The sequence below is a fragment of the Eptesicus fuscus genome, chromosome 11 (genome assembly GCF_027574615.1).
Source record: "Eptesicus fuscus isolate TK198812 chromosome 11, DD_ASM_mEF_20220401, whole genome shotgun sequence".
Taxonomy (NCBI): Eukaryota; Metazoa; Chordata; class Mammalia; order Chiroptera; family Vespertilionidae; genus Eptesicus; species Eptesicus fuscus.
Window position 1 is genome coordinate 68,284,002 of NC_072483.1, and position 19,084 is coordinate 68,303,085.

General features: G+C 36.4%; 1 protein-coding gene across 4 annotated transcripts in view; it reads left to right on the plus strand.

The window, feature by feature from the left end:
- Positions 1 to 19,084, plus strand: part of CUL3 (cullin 3) — a 108,325-nt gene that overhangs the window by 9,638 nt on the left and 79,603 nt on the right. For 2 of the 4 annotated variants that reach the window (XM_054723513.1, XM_054723516.1), the window contains exon 2: positions 12,996 to 13,193. The exons of 1 other annotated variant lie outside the window; for it this stretch is intronic. In XM_054723513.1, coding sequence (XP_054579488.1) covers positions 12,996 to 13,193 — 198 coding nt within the window. Of the gene's footprint in view, positions 1 to 12,995; positions 13,194 to 14,454; positions 14,518 to 19,084 lie in introns of those variants that run through there. One more of the 4 variants, XM_054723515.1, reaches the window with a different exon arrangement.

A 19,084-nucleotide genomic window follows, 5' to 3' on the forward strand; every position in this document is an offset into this window, starting at 1 on the left:
GTTTTGTTCTGTTTTTGCAAGTCTAGGTCTCACTAGATTCAAGGTAAATGCACCACTCATGAGAGTAAATATTATAAAAACAGAATCTATAAAAGTATATAGTTAGTAAAATTTGAGTACATAAATTGCTTAAATGGGCCCTAGTGTGTATTGACTTTAGTCAAAGTCATAACCTATCAGAAAGACACATTAGTTGTCATATTTATTAGTTAACACTTTTCTTTTGGGCTGATAGCACACATTTCTTAATTTCCTTTTTTCAGTTAATAGGAATTTATCTTGGTAAGTGTATGTTTAGAAAAAAAGTGATTTCTTAAAATTATTAATGTGTAAATATTTTAATATAATCTTTAATTTTTGTCTTTGAGAATATATTAAAGTTGATTAAGCAGTAAAATGAATTTTGGAGCACACAGATTAGCTATTTTAAAATATTTCACTTTTCCTCATAGTATGTGCAAATGAGACAAAAGAGATATATTTTTGGATGAGCCCTAATCACTAGTCAAATAAAGTGACATATTTGCTGCTATTTATATTTATACTAGTAGCCCATTTGCACGAAGATTCGTGCAATAGACCTTCATTCACCTGGCTGCCTGCACCAGTTTTCTGCCGGCACCGGAGACCCAGGCCTTGGCTGTGGCCACCGCCTTCTGCCTTCTTTCAGGGTCAGGGCTTGGCCCCAGGTGGTGGCCTTGGGCTCGGCCGCACCCAACATCCCTGCTAAGGATCGCAGGAGCTGACCCCCAGTGGTTTCCTGCGATCCTTGCAGGCTCCCCACTGATGCCCAAGGCCGGGAAACCCTCCGCCCGAGGCTTTCCTGGCCTTGGGCTCAGCGGCACCCAGCGTCCCTGCTAGGGATTGCAGGAGCCGACCCCCAGTGGTTTCCTGCGATCCGTGCAGGCTCCCTGCTGGTGCCCAAGGCCGGGAAAGCCTCGGGCGGCTTTCCCGGCATTGGGCTCGGCCGCACCCAGCGTCCCTGCTACGACCCCCTGGTCGTTGCCTGCGATCCTTGCAGGCTCCCCACTGGTGCCCAGGGCCGAGAAGGCCTCTGCTCCAGGCTTTCCTGGCTTTGGGCTCGGCCGAACCCAGCGTCCCAGCTAGGGATTGTAGGAGCCGAACCCCTGGTCGTTGCCTGCAAACTGTGCAGGCTCCGCCACACCCCGCCACACCCCAACGTCCCTGCAATAGTTTCCTGGTGGGCGTGGTTGGTGGGCGTGGCTTTGGCGTAGCGAAGGTGCGGTCAATTTGCATATTTGTCTATTATAAGGTATATTTATATTTTAGTTTTTAAAAACTATAAGGCACTTTAGAGAGATCTGTTCTAATCTCATTTATTAGATGAGGAAATAGAGGACCAGAGAGAACGTTAACTTAAGAAAGAACCATGACTTAGAAGCCTGATTTCCAATTGAGAGCTTTTATTTTCTAGACCAAACTAAAATAAGTATTTGGCTCTAGTGACTTATTGTTAACACTAGAGGCCTAGTGCACAAGATTCGTGCACTGGGGGTCGGGGGAGTCCTTCAGCCCATCCTGCGCCCTCTCGCATTCTGGGACCCCTTGGGGGATGTCTGCCTGCCGGCTTGGGCCTGGTCACCCCAGGGATCGGGCCTAAGCCGGCTGTCAGTCATCCCTCTCACAGTCTGGGGCTCTTGCATTCTGGGACCCTTGGCTCCTTACTGGCCACCTGCAGCAGAGGCATTAGAGGCTCCTGCCACCACCGCTGCACTTGCCAGCCATGAGCCCAGTTTCTGGCTGAGCAGCTCTCCCCCCCTGTGGGAATGCACTGACCACCAGGGGGCAACTCTTGCATTGAGTGTCTGCCCCCTGGTGGTCAATGCAAGTCATAACGACCGGTTGTCCCACTGTTTTGGTTGATTTGCATATTAGGGTTTTATTATATAGGATTAGCATATTTAATTATAAAATGATTTCTTAATATTGAGCACCCAGGTGATTTGAGTTGAGTAAGGAAAACTTACACTTAGGCCAGCACACTTGGATTTCTTCATTGTTCTAACTAGCTGTGTGTTCTTGGATAAGCCTCTTAGCCACAGTTCCCGAAATTGTAAAATGAAGATATTTTAACTTGGGGTTTAGGCTCATTCCAATTCTAAAAATTTTAGCAAAGGCATTGTATATATACACTAGAGGCCCAGTGCACAAATTCATGCACAGTTGGGGTCCGGCTAGGCCTGTTGGGAGGAGGAGATGGCGGGAGGTTGGCTGGGCTGGCTGTGGGGAGGTCCACGGGCAATTGGCCATGGGGAGGGGCGGTGGGCCAGCCGGCCCCGCCCCAAATGGGGTGGGGGGTGCCAATCGGGGGCCAACAGTCTGGGGGAGCGGCCATGGGTGGTTGGCCAGCTGGCCCTGCCCCTGATTGGGGAGGGGCCGGCCGGGGGGAGTGGCTGCAGGAGGTTGGCCGCTGGTCCCACCCCCTGATCAGTCTGTTCGCTGGCCACAGTGGGCGTCATAGTGACCAGTCGTTAGGGTATTTATGGCGTTACGGTCTCTGGCTCTTTATATATATAGAAGATAAATCTATGAACTGATGCTAGTATGGTCGGTCCATGGCCTAAAACACTTTCTGTGATGTTGCAAAATTCACCTACCTTTTCAGCCTTAGAATTTCCTTTAAAATAAGCATGGTGTGTTTCAGTGATGATGGTTAAATCTTAATATGAAGCAGTGGGAAAGTGAGCTATGTTCTACATCTTTCTGTGTGAACTGGTAGTTTTAGAGAAATTTTGAGCAGATTTGATAGCAGATTTTAGTAATAATAATTTTATATGATAGACTTTTTGCTGTGATACCACATTTAGTTACAAGTTTAGGTTCATTCAATTAAAAGACAAAACTAACTGTGGCACTTTATACTATTTCACAGGTTTTTATCTCTCTCTATGGGTTGTATGTAGCTGATTCCAGTGTATACTAATTTGTTATTGCCTTACATTTTATAGAGCTTTTACACATTATCATAGTTTTAGAAAAACTGATTTACCCATTAAAAAAAAAAAAGCAACTTAGTGGCCCTTTCAGGATCCCTCAGTTGGTTACAATGTCTTCCCAATTAGCCAAGGTTTCAGGTTCGATCTCCAGTTCAGGGCACATACAAGAAACAACCATTGAATTCCTAAATAAGGGTAACAACAAATCAGTATTTCTCTTTCTATCTCCCTTCCTCTCTCTAAAATCAAACAATAAATTAAAAAAAAATACACTTAGTGACTAAAGCTAAAGAGAAGCCAATATTGTCACTTCTGGTTAAAATCAATAATTTTATATTATAGATAGAAATGTGGAACTTAGACATGCATTTAGATATAAAGTATTTTTCCCTGTAACATTACTACTGCTTCTTTCAAATTTTATCCCAAATATGAGTCCTGCTTTCCTATTTCTGTTTTCCAGATCAATGTTTAAAGAGCAATTTTATACACAGGATCCTTAGTAGTGTTTGATATTTAATAGTATATGGGAAAATGCAGCAAATGTTTTTATCATTTTAAAGTGTTGATCTTACAGATGTAACTTTTATTGTCTTAATAGAGAGTATCTCTAAAATGTTTGAAGAGTCTTAATCAAGGTGAATATGGTTTATTCTCTGGGTAAAATGTATTTCAGGGTGCCAAGTAAAAACTCTAACACCAGTATAGGATAGTGACAAACTGCTTGCCTCCTTGAAAATACTTAGGAGTGCATCTTACTTATTATGGTCATCATGAGACTTAAATGTTATACATACATTTCTTCATAAATGCAAAAGTCATTCACAGAGAGACATTTGAACTCTTAAATCAGGTGTGATTTAAATGGATTTTAATTGGTTAATCTGGAAACTTGATTTGTGTCTTTGGAAAAGAATGTACAAAATTTTCAAATTGATTTTTGAACAGCTTACTCTTGTGAGATCTGAAATGCAGATTGTAATTGAACTTTCTGTTGGTGATTTAGCTTTTTCATCACATTACTATTCTATAATTTAATGATATTGGAGGCCAACTGAGTGTAGATGAGACTTAGTTTATGATTTCACAGAATTGTCCCAGGCTATTGTGCTTTACCAATTGACAATATTTTTCTCTGTCTCAGGTCTCCACTAGAATCAAAGAGAAACCAGTCAATCAAACATCAGTAGTCTTAACTACAGTTTTAAGTCATTAAGACTATATGTGTCTCTCCTGCATAGTAAAGAAACAGCAAGTGTTGTGTGCCAAATGCTCTCACAAACTTACTTAATTGCCACATAATACAGTGTCTTCTCCCATTTCCTCCTCCCCAAGAAGATGAGGAAAATGCAGTTTGGAAAGTTAAATAACTTGTCCAAAGTATGAATGTTTCCCACTGGGCTGTTTTTCCTCAAAGCTTGGGTCTTTGGCTATATTTTTGCTGTTTGAGTTTGCTTAAAGATTAACTGATGGATAGGATTATTGCAGATGTCATAAATCATTACATAGATCTTTGTCATCAAATATTATTAATCATCATTAACAATAACTGGACTGCATTTAAATCATTTTTGACTGTTATTAGGCATTGTGCTGTGTATTATAAAGGATACAATAAAATAAAGGAAGAGAGACTATATTACTCTGAGATGCTTAAAATCGGGGAGGGAGCTTCCTTTCATAATTGATGGCTTAGTTGTGTCTGACTAGAACACTGCCATTCCTCAGATATTTTTACCAAAGCAACTTTTTTGAGGCTGAAGTTTAAAATTAAGATCAAGCATTTTTCCTTGTTTATTTTTTTCTAGCTGTGTCATTCTGAATTGCTTGGAATTTCAAATTCTCACCCTTTTCCCCCACCCACCCTGTTCTAAATTTCTTGTAGAAAATTATTCATAGGGGACTAAAGACTTCTTGTCCTTTGTATATAGTAAATGTGAAGAATATAGTTCTCTTCATTTTAGTTCTAATTGGCTCATACTATAGTTCTCTCCAACTCTTAGTAGTTACCTGACTGTCAAGATGTGTAAATATATAATAGACTTACATCCTTTCAAATTCAGACCTTTAGAAAGTTATGTTTTTGTATCATTTGAAGTAATGTAGATGAAAAGTCAGATGTTTGTGAAAGAAAATTAAGACTGTTAGCATTATTTTTGTTATTGGTACTTTCTAATGAGGGAATTTCAATCTTGGATTGGGGAAAGGTAAGGGGAAGAAGGTCACCTTTAAAAATGAAAGTCTTGATTTGATTTTTAAAAGTTTTACTAAACCTTAAGAATTTAAGAATACGTAATTTTATCTTCCCTTTAAAAAAGAGCTTTTGCTTTTTTTCCTGCTAAATGAATTTACTTTGCTGGCTGATCACTTTGTACTTGAGCTTCTTGCGGGTAGATATCATATACACTTAACAATTAGCAAATATTTTTGTGTATATGTCTGTGGATGCATTTTATTTTATCATTTGTTTTGCTGAAGTATTGTTACCAAGTCCCTCTTGAGTATATTTGCAGTTATTGCAACCTAAGTAAATCAGTTTCATCAAATGGAATTAAAATCGTACTCACATAAATATGTAAGATAAGGATGTTAAAACTTTTTTTAAATGTACATAAAACTAGAGCCTTTAAATTTTGAGACAGGTAATGTTGCTTGCTGTATCAGGATGGGTGAGGGAGAAATTAAAAGTTCATTATTAGCGTAATTATTTTGCTACTATTGTTGACATGTTCACTTGACTCCAAGACCAAAGCATGTGTATGTAGGAATTTGCACTTGAAGCTAGTTTTCTTTAGTGTATTGTTTATGGACTTGTTTAATTTTAGGAGAGATTGTAGCTTATAAATCTTCACCTTAATGGCTTTTTCCATTCAGTAGTTTCCTCCCAGTTAGCACTTATTAATAAAATTCAAGATTAAGTAGCCATCTGAAGTATTTAGTTAGGTGAATGAAAAATCTGAAAATATTAATATCTGAAATTGGAGTTTGTCGCTGCACGTTATTGTACTTAATTTCTATTTGAAAAAGACATTAGATTGTTTAAACATTACTTTCATTGCTGTAGATAAGCACATTAAAATATTCTTCCATGTTATTGTGCTTAGTAATTCAAATATTCATGTTTTAAAAATTGCATTGGTGTAACATAAGGTAAAAAACTCATTCACCAAACATTTGTTTATAGCCTTCTAAGTTGCATTGAAGAAAAACATACAATCCCTTAAGTATCTAGTAAAAAAAAAAAAGGTATTCAACATATTATGAAGCATTATGATAATGTAATGATAGATATAACCCAAATATTCTGAAACAGCTGAGAAGGAGTCATGAGTTTTGCTTGAAGTCAGAAGGATCCCTGGAGAATATGACACCTGAGTTGTATTCAGGGGCTATGTGAAAATCAAATAAAGAAGAGGCAGAAGAAGACATGGGAAAGTGAATGGAGAGGAGTGACAGTGGTCCAGATTTGCTATTGGTTTAATTTTGTTAGGGAATAAATGTAAAATAGGTAGTGGTGAGTGAAAAATAAAGTTAAAGTAGGCATAGACTTTGGCTACATTTTCACTGGTTGAAGTTGCTTACACTATATCTCAAAGAGTTGTTATGTTCCCTTTTAAAATACACCCCCCACAGGCCTGTCATTAATGAGAGCTGGATTTTGAATAGGGCATGATGCTCATATGTCTATTTTGATAGTGATTTTGAGGATATAGCATTCATGATGGTTAGAAAGCTCTTTCGGTGATCTAGATGAAAGTTTTAAGGCAATACTATTCAGGATGAAAGAATGGGGGCATATTTGTCCTAATGTTAGCAGCACTTGGTAAATGGATGCGAAGGTTTTGAGAGAGAGGAAAAAAGATAACGGTATGCTTCTATCTTGTTGTAACTAGGTGATTATATTGCCACTACTGAATCCGAGCATACAAGAGGAAGATTTGGGTGAGCGTGGTGAGTGAGTTTACCAGGGGTTTTGTCTGGAGCATTTGATTGGAGACATCCAGCAGATAGTTGATTTATTTTTTTTAGATATATTTTATTGATTTTTTACAGAGAGGAAGAGAGAGGGATACGAGACATCCAGCAGATAGTTGATTTATTTATTTTTTAAAAATATATTTTATTGATTTTTTACAGAGAGGAAGAGAGAGGGATAGAGAGTTAGAAACATCGATGAGAGAGAAACATCAATCAGCTGCCTCTTGCACACTCCCTAACTGGGGATGTGCCCGCAACCAAGGTACATGACCTTGACCGGAATCGAACCTGGGACCTTTCAGTCCGCAGGCCGACGCTCTATCCACTGAGCCAAACCGGTTTCGGCAAGCAGATAGTTGAATAAAATAGAATAAAATAGGCTTCAGGGATAATATTTGGGCTCCAAAATAGATTTGGGAGCAATTAACATATAACTTCTTGGAGATATGGGCCAAACTTCTTGGGAAATCTGAGTTAGGGATCCACTACCCAGAAAAGTGTACACACATTATATTTGCAAATTTTTGTATACAGTTCTAGGAGTCTCCAGAATCCCTTGCCAATTTAGTCTTGTGCATTTTAGAACCCTAGATGTGTGGGTAGTAGTTGTAACCATGAATGAAAATCCTTAGGGACCCAGTGTAGAGCGAAAAGAGCCCAGGACAGAACTTTCTCGGATTAAATGATTTAATCCTCACCCAAGGATATGTTTTTATTGATTTTTTTATTGGGGGGGAGGGGGACAGAGATAGAGAAAAAGAGAGAGATGGAACAAGAAACACACAGAAACATCGATTGGTTGCCTCCAGCACTCACCCTAATTGAACCTGCAACCTTTCGGTGTACGGGATGACACTCCAACCATCTGAGCCACCTGGCCAGGGCAGCATAGTTGTACTCTTACGGTACTTTTCTTTTAGCTCATATCTGTTTATTTGCTAAGTTTGAAGAGCTATATATTTTTTTCTGACATTTGATGCCCATATATGAGAATTCAAGAGATTCTATCATTGGGTACTTGTTAGTCAACATAAGAAGAATTATACTGTGTCCTGGGCTGGGCTAACTTCTGACATTCTTATTAGGGCTGTTAATTTGCTCAAGGTCACATGGCTTGTGAATTTAAAACAGCCATGACACAAATCCAGGCCATTCAGACAGCAAAACCTATGTTCTCTACTAGTATACCATCCTGTGGTTACCAGGATAATTAGTGACTGACACTGTGACACTACTTTACCATGTTAGCACAGTGAAATGTGAGGTGAGCCAAATAGTATGAACTAGATTTGGGGATGTATGAGTTTTAATCCTAGCTCTGTGATTTGGATAAATTATTTAATCTCTTTTCCTTTGTTTGAAAATTTTTATACCTGAGCAATCACCAGAAGAAACGTCATTGTCCTGTTGTTCCATCTGTGCTTTATAAGGCATGAATACTAAGGGAAATACTACTACAGTCTTGGATTATAAAACAGCTTTTACTTATATGAGAAATGACTTTAGTATAATGTAAGAGTACTTGTACAATATTTGAAGCCTCTTGGTTTATATTTTTAAAATTCTTTAGTCTCTAATAGAATATTTAGTAATTCATGCTGGGTAGAGACATTTTTTGTACATTTTCTAGCTTTTATGGAATCTTATTTTATAGAGCTTGAAAAGATCATTTGAAGTTTTGCTCAACTATTGGCAGTATAGTTATCTCTGGAGTTTATAGTTGATACACAGCTCTTTCTTTGAAATCATTCTAAATATTCCTTCTACTTCAAGTGTTTATTACTTAATATTAAGGGATGGTGTCTTAGTCTGCTTTATTGTAATGTCTGCATATGCTATCAGCAAACAAAACCACATCCCACATACTGTAGTCCTCTTTTATGGGCTGAATTCTGATATCTCAAGTGGATGCCTGAAATTGCAGTAGTACCAACAATAATAAATTAGAACAGTTATAACAGTATAATGTAATAAAAGTTATGTGAATGTGGTCATTTGTTTGAGGGGTTTTCTTACTAAAGTCTTCATACAGACTCAATGCTTTCTTGATGCTATCATTTGGGACACGTTTTTTGTTCATGTCTTCTATCCACAGGTGTAATGCCTGTTTGTCTTCGCTAAGCACTTATGCATTGTGGCTGTAAGTACTGTGGTTTGAAGTATGATAGCTAAACTAGTACGTATTTCTTTTTCCTTCCTCACAATGTCATGGATAGAAGAGTCATTTTTGCTGTCTATCTTCACAACCTCCCAGCATGTGAAATTTTTTTTATTAAGTTGAGAACTTTAACTTTTTCACTTAAAGGAAGCACTTTTTGCTTCTCTTTTGCATACCCAATTGCCACCATCACTACTCTTGCTCTTTGGGGCCACTATTAAATAAAATAATGGTTACATGAACCACAGCACTGTGAAACAGTGATGGTTGATCTGATAACCAAGATAGCTGCCAAGTGGACAAAGGGATGATTCCTGTCCTGGGCTGCACACAACAGGATGGTGCCAGATTTCATCATGCTATTCAGATGGCTTGTAATTTTAAAATCATGAATTAATTATTTCTGGAGTTTATCATTTAGTATTTTCAGACCATGGTTGACAGTGGGTAACTGAAACCACAGAATGCAAAATTGTGGATAAGGGAGACTACTGTACACGGACTATTAAAGTTGTTATTATCACATGGGCTTGTATCTTTTATTTGTGAAAAGTTTAAATAGCTACATCTTATTTATATTTTATATGGATGGCATCCTATGTATCAGGATATCTAATAAAAAAAAATAGTAGTTTAGGTGTAGGGGTAAATTCAATTAAAGCCATTTCAGAAAAGTCCAATAGACCTGGGATTTGAATATTTAAATAAAGGAAAGGCATTGTTCTCTTAAAGGGTTCCTTTTTAAGCTCTCCAAAAAAGTTTAGAATAATAAGACTCAGTTTGAATCATCTGCTTAAGAATCCTCCTCATTGATAGTTGAGCTGGTATTTTATTGGTAGAATGACTGAAAGACTTGTTTTGCCTACCTACTCCTTTCTCTTTGACATTCATACCCATTAGACGTGGCTTGGAGAGGATTTATTTTAAACCACTTTATTGAGGTAGATTGACATACAAAAAACTGTACATATTTAATGTATGCAACTTGATGAGTGTGGAGGTATTTACCTGTGAAAATGATCACCAAAATCAATACAGTAAGCATATAGATCATTTCCAAAAGTTGGTGTGGTGGTGTTTTTTTCCTGCCCTCTTTGGAGGAAATTCTACTAGCTCAGTAATTTCTGTTCATTTCAGGTCAGAAGTATGTGTGAAGCTGATAAGTAATTGTTGCAGGGTTTCCCAGATTGTGAATACAGAACTTGTAAAGTTCATGTGGCACAAAAAGGGCTCCTTACCCAAAGATTAGCAGGAAATCATTCAGTCAACAAGTATACTAGTAAGAGCCTGTTAAATGCCAGATCTGATTTTAGTGGCTGAGGGATTCAGCAGTGAAAAAAATCCCAGTCTTCATGGAGCTGACATTGGGTGGGAGGAGGGAGGCCAAGAAAAATCCAGAAAGTTCCAAAAATTGGAACTTGAGGGTCACTAGTAGGAGGCTGCTGCTATTTTAAAAAGAGTGGGCAGTTAAAGCTTCATTTTAAGGTGACACTTGAGCAGAGTTTTGAGGTTGATACATGAATGAGCCATGAAAGTATTTAGAGTAAGAACATTTCAGAGAGAGTAGCAGATACAGATACCTTGAAGTGGACTTGTTTGACGTATACAGGGAATAAATAGCAAGGAAGCTGGTATGGCTGGAGCAAAGCGAGCAAGACGGGAGGACTTGCTCATGTCAGAGAGGTTATCAGATTCGAATAAGGCTTTGTAGCATAGAGTCGGAACCTCAACTCCAAGCAAAATGAGATGAGTTACATAAGTTGATTTTATGTTTTCTGAAGGTCAGTCTGGTTGCTCTGTGATTATAGGCTAAGAGCAGAAACCAAGACCAGATAGGAGGCTCTTGCAGTAAACTGAGAGATGATGGTTTGGACTAGGCTAGTAATAATGGAAGTGGTGAGGAGGGCTTAGATTCTGGATATATTTTGAAGGTAGAGACAATAGAATTTCCAGTTGGATTAAAAGTGAGATAAGGGTGTAACGAGGATTACAAGCTTTTTGGCAATTGTAAGGGTGGATTGGACATTTGCGCATTTGGAGAAGTAGATTTAGGGGGAAAGATTAGGGTTTCTGTTTTAGACTTGCTAATAGGCATTCAAGTAGAAACATTGAGTAGGAAGCTGAAAATATGACCGATATTAGGGGAGAGGGCCAAATAGGATATATAAATTTTGAGGTTAACTTAAAGCCATGAGAATAGATGACATCAACTTCACCTTTTAAAAACAGTGTGGATGGACAAAAAAGCTTAGAACTTGATCCTTAGGGTTGGCAGTTGTGATGAAGAAGAACCGGTAAGCAGACTGACAAATACAAGCCAGTAGAGTAGAAAGATGGTATAGCTTGGAAGGCAAGTGAGAAATCCGTTTCAAGTAGGAATGATTAGCTCTTTGAATTGCTGCTAGATAGGTCAAGTAAGATAAGAACTGAGACTTTGACCATTAAATTTAGCAATGTGGAAGTCACTGATGACCTCTTCAAGAGTAATTTCAGTGAAATGGTAGAAAATGGGGATCCTTACTAGAGGGGCTTCAAGATATAATGGGGGAAATAGGACTTGGATACAGTCAACATAGAGTTCTCTTCCCTGCCTTGTGATTTTGCTGTAAATGGAAAAGAGAGAAATTAGGTCGTGCTGGAGAAATATGTGGGGTTGTGAGGATTTGTTTGTTTGTTTTTAAGATGGAAAACTGATTATTTTGAATGCAGATGGAAATTATGTAGCAGAGAAGAGAAAAAAATTTGATAATGCTAGGAAGGAAGATTGCCAACGGGGGTCCTTGAATAGATGAGTTGTTACGGAACTAGAGCAGTACTTGTTAAACTTCATTCTGTGTATGAATCACCTGGGGTTCTTGTTAAAATGCAAGTTATGGTTCTGTAGGTCTGGGTTGGGGTTCTGAAATTCTCCATTTATAACAAGTTCCTAGAATTTGCCTGTGTTTTTTGTCCCTGTGCTATAATTTGAGTATAAGAATTGGGCACTAATTTGCTAGTAGCACAAGAATTAACAAATTATATTGGTATGCAGTCAACTAGATTAGTGGATATGGTGAATTTGTAGTTTCTTTTCAGGTTCCTGTTTTCTCAGAACAGGAAGCAAGTCATTATCCGGAAAGATGGTAAAATCATCTAGGATATTTGGGTCAGTAGATTAGAGAAAAGTAGGATTGTGGGGTTAAACTAAGGACCCATTTGTGATTAGTGGTCATGAATTTAAACTGAGATGAATTGAATATGAGCATATGTTTTATTCTTCATTTACTTTCAACCACATGGGTGCAGTGTAGGCAGGCAGTTGGGTCTTCTAATGGCGTATTTTTGGAGGGAGGAAGAGAGGGACAAGTGACTTAAAACAAATGTTACATAAAAGGTAGTTACAAATGATGGACCATGGAATCTAATCTGGGAAAGGAGGAAAATTAGAGTATGCTAGGTTAAACAGAAAATGTGGGGCTTTAATTTTGTTTTTTTTGTTTGTTTTATTTTGAATTGCAGGTCTTTCCTCAATCTTTAATTTTATCAAGGAGCTCTATAAATCTACAGGAGAGGAAATCTCTGAGCTTGTGTTTTACTAAATAAACTTAGGGGAAAGATGTTTCACACTTTCTGCTAAAGCAAGTATTAATAACAGATTGTGATTTTATTTAAATGGAGGGGTTCTGCTGCAGATAAGGGAGGGAGGTCTTAAAGGATTTTTAAAAAATGGTTTCTATCAACTAAAAACTTTGTAAATGTATTTTATTTCTATTAAAACAGATTGTTAACATCCTTATAAGTCATACAGCTTTATCATCATAGCCATATAATAAAATATTTACTGTATGGATAAATACAGACAAGTTTTCAACCATTGGTTTTTGTTTTTGTTTTTGTCTCTTTTTCTCTCTTGGATATTACAGATGACCATGGATGAAAAATATGTAAACAGCATTTGGGACCTTCTGAAAAATGCAATTCAAGAAATCCAGCGTAAGAATAACAGTGGTCTTAGTTTTGAGGAGCTCTATAGAAATGCATATACAATGGTTTTGCATAAACATGGAGAAAAGCTCTACACTGGACTAAGAGAAGTTGTTACCGAACATCTCATAAATAAGGTATCCAACTTTAAAGGACTGTTACTAATTATACTGAATCTAGAAAATCTTTGTACCATATTTTACTATGACTAGAAGTATTGTTTTTAAAGGCTTTAGGAAGCCTATAGAAATAATCAATTAATGGTTATATTACAAAACCTTACTCAAAACTTATAATCAGTTAAATTGGAATTTTTTTATAATTGAGGAAAGATGAAATTTGTGTTCTATGAGCAATATTTTCAATATTCTATAATCATAGTTAAGGAAGCAAACTTTCAATAATTTACAAATGCTTATTTATTAATATGTTAATTATAGAGCATCATTTTTTCCTTAAAATGCTTAATCAACCAATATTAGCTTTCTCCACTTTCTCTGCATAGTTGAAAATATTAAAACTACTTTGTTATTTGTCTAAGACTTTTTACCATTTGAAACTGACTTTATTTATTTTAACTGAGGTTTACTTTAGAAATGTGAATTTAAAAAAAATAGTGGTGGGCTGTTAACATTATCAAATGGTTCTTTGGTTCCAAAAAGATGTATTTGTTTTTTTAGAACATATGTTTTTATAAAGCAAACTCTTCCACTGCAAGTATGTCTGGCTTTAAGATGGTCAGATAAGATGTAAATGCCACAAATAAATAAAAACTCAAAAGTTTTTGTGTGGTATTAGGGTATTCATTTTTTAAATTTTATTTTTGAGAAAATGGAAAAGTTGTACCAATAGTACAATGATCTCATTGTAGATTCACCTGTTATTAATATTTTGCCACATTTTTGTCCAATCCGTTTATTGATACATGTTATTATTCAAATTACAGATATTATTGCTGAACAATTAAAGAATACGTGTTAGATTTATTTACTCTCAAATATTTGGGAATATTTATCCTAAGAATAAGGAAATTCTCTTATTTAACCAAAGAACAATGTTCCAAATCAGGCAGTTTAACATTAATGTAATACTATTACCTGATACAGTCCACATATAAATTCACCCTTGTCCTGTGTAGCAGTGATATCCTTTATTTCAGTTTTCTGATCCAGGATCCAATCCAGGATCGCATACACAATTTCTCAGCTTTTCTTTGTCTTTCAACACTGACATTTTTGAACAGTATAGGTCAGGTTTTTTGTAGATTGTCCCTCAGTTTTTGGTTTGTCTGATTGTTTCCTCATGACTAGTTTCAGGTTATGCATTTTTGGCAGGAATAATACATAAGTGATGTTGTGTCCTCAGTGCATCACATCAGGAGGCACATGATGTCAGTTTATCCCATTATTGGTGATGTTAACTTTGATCACTTGGTGTCCGCCAGATTTCTCCACTGTAAAGGTACCTTTTTTCCCTTTGTAATTCATAAGTAATTTGTTCAGATATATTTGAGACTGTATAAATATCCTGTTCCCCAAGAAACTTTCATGTGATGGTTTAGCATCCATTGATGATTCTTGCATGAATCATTATTACTCTAGTGGTTACAAAATAGTTACTTTTTATTTCTATTATTCCTTCTGCAAGTCCTTTCTCTTAAGTGGGATTACATGAGCAGTAGCTAGGGTTTCATAAAGCAGGTGATAATGTTCTTCAGGCAATTCAGTGGTTATTTTCCTACTAGGAAAATACGGTAGATGCAAAGAGATACATGATACTAATGATTCATAGGTTTGTTTTTACTCTGATGTGAGAGATGATACACACATTAGATAACTGTGAGGCATTATATAATTAAGTGGTATTAAGTTACCCTGGGCTGTAAGATTTCCTGAGAAAGGATCAAATTGAAGTGAGCCATGATAAATTTGGGATATAAGTGAACAATGTGGAAGGCATTCTAGAGATTGCAGGTATCACGTGATTATACAGACATGTTCACTTAGGTGGTAACTAGAGTTTGATTGAGGTATATAATAATGTATGAGAATTAGTGGATTATGGTGTTGCAAAAATGGTTTGGGAAACAATTGGAGAAAAACTTCAATGCCAAGTTAAGGGATTTGAACTTAACAGTGGAGGTTTATTGGATGTTTTTAAGTAGATGATAATGTGACATTTTAGGAAGATTAAAATGGAACTTATATAATGCAGAATTGGGAGGTTGTTTGCTGGAAGCAGGAGAAAACCCAGGAAAATCTGAGTAAAACATTAGGCTAGAAATGAATGGATAATGTCAGAAATTATAAAGTAAGACTAGGTGGTATTTGGTTATTGGGAGAATTATATGGTGCCACCAATAGAAATATTGTGAAATAATAGTGGAAAACTGATTTGGAATGAGTAGAGGAAATGACAAATTTTATTTTAGATTATATTGGAAATTTTTATAGTTGGCAGGCACCTTAGAAATTATTTTACATGTGAGGATAATTGAGTGTGAGATCATAATAAAATGCTCAAGTAAAAATATATGCTTGGAGATACAGGTTTAGAGCTTGGGTAGGAGCTCAACACTGAAGATAAAGATTTGGCATTTGGTAGCATATCTTGAGGAATAAGTGTTGGAGATCACAGAGAATGAAAATCCCAGAGCCAAGGAATGAATTAAACTGTGGTTAAATAGGTATGAGAAAATAAGACTAAGGAGCTTGATATCAAACAAAAAAAGAAAAATAGAGTGGAAGAGTTTTGCTTAAAGCTCTTGAAGGGAGAGAAGATTGGAGCAACTGAGTTCTTGGATGTGGAGAGAGTTGGGAACAATGGGGAAGTAAAGGTAGAAGAGAGGGGCATGTTCTCATTTGCCAGAGTTCTACAGAGAATGATGATAACACAATTGATTCTTAATTACTGTATGTGCCAGGTCCAGTTCTAATGCTTTTTACAAGTATTAACTTGGTTAATGGTCACAATCCAATGAGCTAGATAGTACTATTATACCTATTTTGGAAGTTAGGAAACTGAGGCACAGAGATTGGTGGTTTGTCCAGATGCATGTAGCTAGTATATGGCCAAGATGAAACATTCAGTCATTGTGGTTTCAGGTTGAGTCCTTGATTTCTCTGTAGATTGGCTCCTGAGGTATACTAAGATCTAGAATTTAAAAGACTATATAAATATATAAATTGTAAATTGGCTCAATGTTTGTAAAGCTATAGTCTTTTAAATTCTAAATCTTAGTTTATACTATTCAAATGATGGAATTGGCAGTAACATCTCTGAGATTCTTTAGTTCTAAAACTGTTATGAATCTAATAATTAAGCCATACATCTGAAAATGAGGTAATATAGGGAGGAATTGCCAAGTGAGGAAAAAGCTCAGTAGAAAATAGATCGAATGTGTGATCACCATCATTATTATTATTATCATTATTTTAAGCAGTGCTTTGCAGCTTAGGTACAGAAACAGAAAAATCATCTGTCGATAATGTGCTATGGTTGAGAATTGGCTTATCCAAAAAGTGAGGAGAGAAGGCCAGAATGGGAGGTCAGTATTTAAATGATTAATTTTTGGACTCTCCAATGGGGTTAGGTAGAAATTGAAGTCATGTGAACACATAATTCCATGGTAACTGCGAGAGCTTTAGCATTTTTCAGTTGTTTAAAGTGATCCTACATTAAGGTTAACTGTCATTTCAAAATATAGGCAGTTCCCCAATATATTTCAGAGAACATGTATTCAAGTTGAATGTGCTAAAGAAATTAAAAATATATTTGCTAAATTCTTTATTTCTTTTACACAGGTATTAATGATATAGCACCAGCATCTGAAAATGTTCTTTCGTATTTTTTTTTCACAAGCACTCATTTGACCAGTTTAAACTGTCAATTTCTGACTAAGAAATGTACCAGTTTCAGCATAGCTAAGTCTCTCTTTCAATTGAATTAACTTTTTGAAACTCTGTTAGTATCTGTGCTTAAATTTTTGTGTTTTCCATTTATCTTATTTGATTTAACTGTAAATACTACTGTATGGTGATACCAAAAGAAGTCTGTTAACTGACAGGCAGGGTCATCATATAGTAATCCAGAATGTTTGTCTCCTGATATAGAAAATCTTACACTTGTTCTACCAAATGGGACTTTTAGAAATGCTTCCGATTAAATGTGAGTAAGAGTAGTTTGCATGAAAATCAGTATTAGCAGTCTCATCATTGCACCTTCTGACTAGAAAATGAAGGAATGGTTTAGGGTTCGGTGGTGTCAGTGTAACTATCTTCAGTCTTACGAAATATATCCCTTTGTGTTTTGAAAACATTATTACATGGTCTGTTCATCAGCTTTGTGTTTTCTATGCTTTTAGCAGTTTGCTAAACTGCCTAACTTGTGTGTGTGTGTGTGTGTATATAGTGGGTTTTTTTTTTTTTTTTTTTTTTTTTTGTGTGTGTGTGTGTGTGTGTGTTTAAGCAAAACGAACCTTTGCTTAAAGGTTCTACTGAAGTGAACCTTTTAGTGTCTTAGTGCTACGGCCTAGATAGCCAGAACCTATCTTTTCATCTTGAAAAAATGCAACGGAAATACAATTTTTACATGGAATCAGGGCTGGTTTATTGTAGTTCATTGGTACCCTGATTTCAAGATGAGAATAATGAACATTTTGAGGAACATTTTTGTTAAAGCAGAATGGTATAAACTACCAGAGGGCATATGAAGGGAGAACATTTCTTTGAGATGAAATTTGATTGACATTGGAAATGAGTTCACAAAATTGAAACAGGCATGGAAAAGCTAAATGCTAATTTCTCTTTCTTGGTAGTATTTTTTTTCTAACTCTAGCAGAATGTTCCCTTTGAGGAAACTGAGACTCAAAGGAATTCAGTGAATTTCTGAAGACCACAAAGCAAAACTGAGGGTGTGATGTGGCCTTTGTGTCTCGCCATAAGAAAAAGTTTGTCTTATTTTAGTAAATATGAAACCTTTTCAGAATTCACAGGGATTATTTTTCTTTAACTCTTTTCTAAAAAAAATAGCTTTGAAAGCATGGTTATATTGGAGAAAAAATGTTCTGCTACTTTCCAGTTTTAAGAATTTTTAAATTATAGATAATTTTGTCAAATCAAATGTGTCCTTTGTAAGATTTATCACCGAATTCAACATTCGAAGGTATTTATTTGACAGGCTCTGACTTAGGTGTAAGAAATACATTGGTAAATAGAATGCATCTGATTCCTGTACTCATGGAACAGATAAACAAGTGTTTAGTTACAAAATACAGTGGAGAAAACAGCATATACAGAGTGATAGAGAAAAATGAGGGCAACTACATAGGCCAAGAAAGGGCTCGTGGAGGAAGTGGTGATGTTTAAACTGGGACTTGAAGAATGAAAAAGGTGCTCATGAGACAAGTGGGTTGAAGAGCATTCCAGGCAAAAGGAATGCCTATGAAAATTTTTTTTTTTTCCTGTAAAGGACCAGATAGTCAATATTTTCAGCTTTCAAAGCCATCCATTCTTTGTCAGGGCTCCTTGACTCTCCTGTTATAGCACAATGACAGCAATAGACCATATACTAGTATAATGAATGGCAGGGCAGTATTCCAAGAAAACTTTCTTTTATAAGGATATCAGGCTATCATTTGCCCATTTCTGGACTAGAGAAAATGGGGGAGGGGGAAAGCCAGTTGTGAACGGCAAATTAAGATTAATAGTGAGGCAGAATGGAATTGGAGAGAGAAACAAGCCAGATAGATCATGGTAGGCCTTGAAGCCCGGGAATAAGAGCTTCATACTTAATTATATGTACAATAGGAAGTCATGTAAGGATTGTAAGCAAGACAGTGACATGATCTGATGTAGGTTTTTAAAACTTTAACTCTGGTTGCTGTGAGAGCTCAAAGTTGGAAGGCTCAAGAGTTGAAGTGAGGGGAACAGAGTAATAGCTTCAGGTGACAGTGGGGATAAAGAAAAGTTTTCCATTTCAAGAAAAACTTCTGATGTAGAAATATTGTTGCCTGTGGATTGATTATCCC